Source organism: Gavialis gangeticus, unplaced genomic scaffold (assembly GCF_001723915.1).
Source record: "Gavialis gangeticus isolate Ggan-Ray unplaced genomic scaffold, GavGan_comp1, whole genome shotgun sequence".
NCBI lineage: Eukaryota > Metazoa > Chordata > Crocodylia > Gavialidae > Gavialis > Gavialis gangeticus.
In genome coordinates, this window is record NW_017729031.1 from 33,071,490 (window position 1) to 33,077,043 (window position 5,554).

Below are 5,554 nucleotides of genomic sequence, written 5' to 3' on the forward strand. Positions count from 1 at the left end.
GACGTAGAAATAGCCCATGATGGAGAAGACGACGCACACGGCAAAGAGGAGGCCAGAAAACAGGACAAACTCAGCCCACTGGAGAAGAAGTGCAAACACAGCTCTGAGCACCCCGTTCCCAAGCGAGGGAGGCACCTGCTTCATTTTAGAGGTCTCTTTGCATGCGAGGCCTTCATTGCCAGGAGAGCTCACAGGAGGAAAGCCTCTTTCTTGAGGTTTCTGGGACCTCTCTTATATGAAATTTGGTCATTATAAGCATATAGCTAAAGCTAATTGGTGTGAGCTGATGAGCTAAAGCATGGTTCATCCTCCGGACCCCTCCCAAACGGGCGAATCTGCCTTAAACTTCTCCAGCAAGTGGGAATGCACAAAGCTAACCATTTAGGGGACAGGCAATGCTTAAAAAATTCCCACTGTTAAAACTTAGTGTTACCTTTTCATTAGCAATCAGCCTCTCCCAATTTGGACCATCTGGGTGCACTTGGTCTTTCAGGAATCCAGGGGCCTTCGCCTCACTGGTAAGCTCCCTGCTGGGCTGTGCGCCAGCCTTATAGCAGATCGCAGTACAACCTGCTGCCATACAGGGTGCCCATTGGGTTAATGGTGCCCATTGGGTTAATGATGCACATTGGGTTAAAAGTGCTCATTGGGTTAACAACGCACATTGGATTAATGATGCTCGTTGGGTTAATGATGCACATTGGGTTAATGATGCTCATTAGGTTAACAATGCACATTGGGTTAATGATGCTCATTGGGTTAACAATGCACATTGGGTTAATGATGCACATTGGGTTAATGATGCTGGTTGGGTTAACGATGCATCGGCTCCAGCCCTTGGCATGTTGGGCTTATAGTCAGGGCATTTTTAACTATTTTAAGTGCCCCGATGACAGAGTGCCAGGAGGAGGACACTCCCAATGCAGTGCCCCCATGCCCAGTCCCGTCACAGCCATACCTGCTCCAGCGGTGCAGCCTGGGCCACAATAATCACGATGACATTTCCAAAGGCCACGGTTAGCAGCCAGCTTGCCTGGAGCACGGACTTCATGCTGACAGGAGCCTGAAAACAACACAAGGACCTGCTCAATGGCTTGGGCTCCGCACCTTTGTTTCAGCATTTAGCTGCTCTTTCTCCCCGATATTTCATGCCAGGCCGTACGGATGCGGAGGGCTCTATGGTGCAGGGGGTGGACCAGGGTGGAGGGAATATGCTGCCAAGTGGACACCAATGGACTCGCAGAGCCTTGCAACTGAATGTAGTGTCACAGATAAGTTAACGTCTTAATTTTAAACCGGGCATTTACTGGAGTTGTTGCCAAAGGCCAAATTACAAGTCAGTAGCAGAGATGGGAAAAGAGTCCAGAAGTTCTGATTCTTAAGGGGATTTTTTCTCCCCTTCTCTGGCAACCGTCGATGAGTCCCAAAAGTACAATACCTGAGAATAAGAGAATGCCAGGCCTGTAATGGAGAACATCACTTCTCCAGCTGATATCAACATGTACTGCGGCAACTGCCAAGCCAGATGAATATGATTGGCTTTGATATCTTCTGACTTCCACATGCGGAGAGTGTTTCCAGACGCCTAGGAGAGACAGCACAGGGGGCACACGGATGAGCTGCTGAAGCAGAAGGTCTATCCTGCATGGGCTTCCACACAGAATTTACCAAAAGTGAGTTTTCTTATAAAGGTGGAACAAAAAAATCTGCTTTTTGATTTGCCAGCTGGATCTGAATCCTACCAACTTCCTGCACCATCAACAATTCAGGGCACGTGACAAGAGCGAGGCACTAGAACCGCAGCCCGCCAGACAGACCTGCTCTTGTCCGACACCTGCATCAGATGCCCTCGTGTGGTTTACGGTAAATTTATTTCTAACTCTCTAACTTTGCTTCCTTCGATTTAATTAACACCTGCCCTATTACAGAGAGAAAGAGAGACTAGTAGCCAAGAACACACTAACCTGAAATAACTTCAAGTCAGCCTAGAGGAAACAGCAAATTCTGCTTTTAAGAAGGATGCTGAGGAAGGCACGGGGGATGTTTACGAGCAATGCTTAATCATCATAAAGGGAGACAAATCAAGAGGGCATATTTCTGAAGGCTCAAAGGAGGGAAAGAAACCTCTGTTTCTTGCTCGTTAGGCCATAAAAAAATGTCAGTGATGCCTTAAAAATAGCTGGATGGGGATGGAAGCTGCATGAAAACACTGTCCCTAATGATTTACTTATTAGAGTCCAGACGCATTCCCACACTACCTACTGCATTTAGGTCATTTATACAGCACTTCAGACAGGAGGTGGGGATGCCATGCAAATCACAGGAATGAGTACTGAGTGGAGCCCAGCAAGAAACATCAAAACCCATCACCAGAAGGAGAGAGAAGTGAAAAGGAAGAGCCAGGAGGGTCAAAGACAAGTTGGGATAGGCAGGCAAGCCTCATATGTAGCCTTAGGAGACAAGTACCATGAGATGAAGGGGGGCGGCTGACTGTGGACACATGAACAAATGCTACCCAGGGCAAAGGGGACAGCCTGAAACAGGGTGAAATCACCCTGATTTCGCTTCCAAGAGCGGACACACAGAACTGGTACTGTGCAAGCTTCATTCAGGCTCAACTCCTTACAGGAACAACTGTGTCAAGGACTCCCGGCTTTGTCTCAATGGGTTAAAATCAAGACTGGCCACCTCCCCAGTTGCCTGCGGCTTCCCTGAAGACCTGCCTGCCCAAAAAGGAGCTGCTGAGAAGCTGGGGCAGGTTTGTGATTTTTATGTAACTTCTGGAGGTAGGCGGCCAGGTTCGTACAACATTGGCCAGGTGGATGGGATGAGTAGGGTAGCCAACCCCCCCCCCCCAAAGAGCCTCCTGGATTTTCACTGCCCAAACTGGGGGAAAAAAAACCTCTGCAAAAAAAGAGCGAGAGAGAGAGAAAGAAAACCCTGAACACGCATTTAAACAATAACAGGGGCTAATTTAAGGACATTTGCACTCCCCGAAATAACAGGGCAGATCCTCAGCTGGCATAAACCAGTGTAGCTCTGCCGAAGTCGATAGAGCCGCATCATTTTATGCTGGCTGAGGATGTGGCCCAGGATACGGTAATGACTCTACAGGCATTTAGGACTCTGCAGCTGATGCATCTTAACCAGCTTAGTCTTTAAGGTGCTTGCCTTCTGCCTAAGTTCAGCCCAACCTGGCTAACACCCTTGGTGAAGCTGAGGGCCTGACCATGAACTGATGCCAGGCATAGTGGCCATAAGATTCAAATGGGCTTACCTTCAAAACACGGACCCCAGCCACTTAAAATACAGGAGAATCTCCATTAACTGGGGGGGTTCATGGTAGAAAACTGAACGGTTATGTTCCCTCCAACAGAGGGGCAGCAGCATCTGCACGCATGACCCAGCCCGTTATGACATGTTGATTTACTCTATAAAACCACTTTGCCTAATACCTCATTTATGATCAAATGAATTGCCCAGATAAGGAAAAAAAAATCATCCCTTAGCAGAAAATAAATAAGCCAGTTGAGAGAGAGTCTCTGATTTGTAGCAGCACAGCAAGGTTGTTAAGGTAACCAAAACTGGAAAAATTATCTCAGCGAAAAGATACCACGCAAATGATGCTGTTATTTATTGTGACAAAATGCAGATAGAAGACACTTGGGAAATCAAAGATTATGGCATCATTTTGAAGGAGAAACAGACTGAAGGGGGTATGCTCAGGTCTAGCGAGCATGCCCCCCGGCAGCACTTTTGCACGGCATATATAATTCCCTGAACCTAGAGATGACAGGACAGGCCCGTTACCTTGAGGGTTGTACACCCCACTTCAGCAACGACCGGGAGCTTCGCAGCTATAATTGTTTTCTTTAGAGAACTGGGTTTGGAGGCACGGCCAGATCTTATTATTCGCCCAACAGGGATGCTTTATTACCAGCGAGTAGCTAATAGCATTTTGCCCTGCTAATCACAGCACGGCAGTGGGAGACCCAAAGGGCAGCTAAGCACAGTGTCCTGTCAGACTCGGTTTGTCTGCGTGGCTGTGCTTTGGAAAAGCCGAAGTGGTAAATCACATCTAGGTACTTGGCCCTTGTCAGCTAGAGAAGCATTGGAAATCTGAGTGGCAGCCTAGGCTGGCTGGAGCAATAGCAGCCCGTCAAAGGGGGCTGCCTGGCTCCGATGCTGTTAACACCCCAGAAAAGGGGGAGGAAACGTCATGAAAACTTCCATTTCTGCCTCTGGAAATCCTCCAAAGATAGATGCTGTTCCTTAGCTGGAATTCAAAATTATTATGTGCTCCCTAGCTGAGAAATGGCAAGACAGACACAGACTTTCAAGCCTCTCTCGTGGCTTTTCTCCCACCCCCTCTAAAATCCCCAAGACCGTCACATCAGCTTCAGGCAGAGGAAGTTGGAGGGCGAGGTGGAACATGTCTGCAAAGTAATGAAGGTGAGAGGGCTCCTGTGGAGTCTTTTAGCAATTATATATCCATGTTAAGTCTTATCTGGCAGGGGCATTTCCAGCAGCACAGCACCCCTTCGTGCCAAGGATGAGCCACCATTAACTCGGAAAGAACAACGCTGCCGAGCAAAACTGCCAAAACTGATCCCTGGATCCTGTATTTTCCTTGGAGGATTCCCACTCAAGCTACAAGACCAGGCCTTACCTCTGGTTTAACCTGTGAGACAAGATCACAGCGTACGGTGGAATGGCTGCAGGCTACTTTCACACCCTCAGTACCAAAATTTGCCTCCTATAAGTGACTCTTTTTCAATGGCTATGCTCAAGCTCCTGCCACAGTAACGGCAAAGCCAGCAGATGCCGGCGGAAGGGCAAGACCACAGACAGAGAGGAGGGGCGTGCAGAGCAGAAACAATGCGTTAAAGCCGAAGGGGAACTCACGTTGGTTATCACAACGGTGTACGACGCGCCGAAGTCAAGCAGCCCTAGGTCCAGGCTGAATTCCCCTGTTTCGGTTCGGCATTTTCTCTTATTGTAGCTTGATACAAGAATGAAATAAAGTATTTCCAGGTTAGTCTCACAGACAAAGAGCTTAGTTATTAAAAACACTCCCAAAAACGGACCGGGGGAATGACTAGCCCACATCTGCAGCCGTGTACGTGTCTGTCGGTTTTTGCTCTTTGGTTTCCCTTCTTTGTACCAAGCACAATTCATCTCATGGGACATCTCATCGCTGACACGGGCAGCAATGGTTCCTGATTCCACCTGGGACTGAACTCCTGATTTTTCAATGTCTTCTTCCACTTTAAGCCCCAGGTTTCAGGGTTTCTGCACCAGGCAATTGAGCGAGGTGCCCATATGCTTCAACTTCACAAAAATGAACTATGTGCAATTGCTGTTGAGCAATTTGCTTTCAAAAGAGCGTGACTTGCCTTCAGATTTACTCTCCTAGCCCTGGACAGGCACAGTTTCTATTCAGATGCCAGCTGACTCAGTAGAGATTATATCACAAGGGTTGTAAACTCCCGCAATAAAGCTATTTATGGGGTTGCTACAAGGACCAGATAGCATGCGACAGCACTGGGGGTGG

The 5,554-nt window shown here is 48.1% G+C and overlaps 1 protein-coding gene across 1 annotated transcript in view; it reads right to left on the reverse strand.

Annotated features, from left to right (window-relative positions):
* The window catches only part of SLC15A2 (solute carrier family 15 member 2), a 101,198-nt gene that overhangs the window by 5,438 nt on the left and 90,206 nt on the right, over positions 1 to 5,554 (reverse strand). The window contains exons 20-23 of the mRNA XM_019522808.1: positions 4,906 to 5,002; positions 1,439 to 1,585; positions 959 to 1,063; positions 4 to 78 (exon numbers count right to left, since the gene is read on the reverse strand). Coding sequence (XP_019378353.1) covers positions 4 to 78; positions 959 to 1,063; positions 1,439 to 1,585; positions 4,906 to 5,002 — 424 coding nt within the window. The remainder of the gene's footprint in view (positions 1 to 3; positions 79 to 958; positions 1,064 to 1,438; positions 1,586 to 4,905; positions 5,003 to 5,554) is intronic.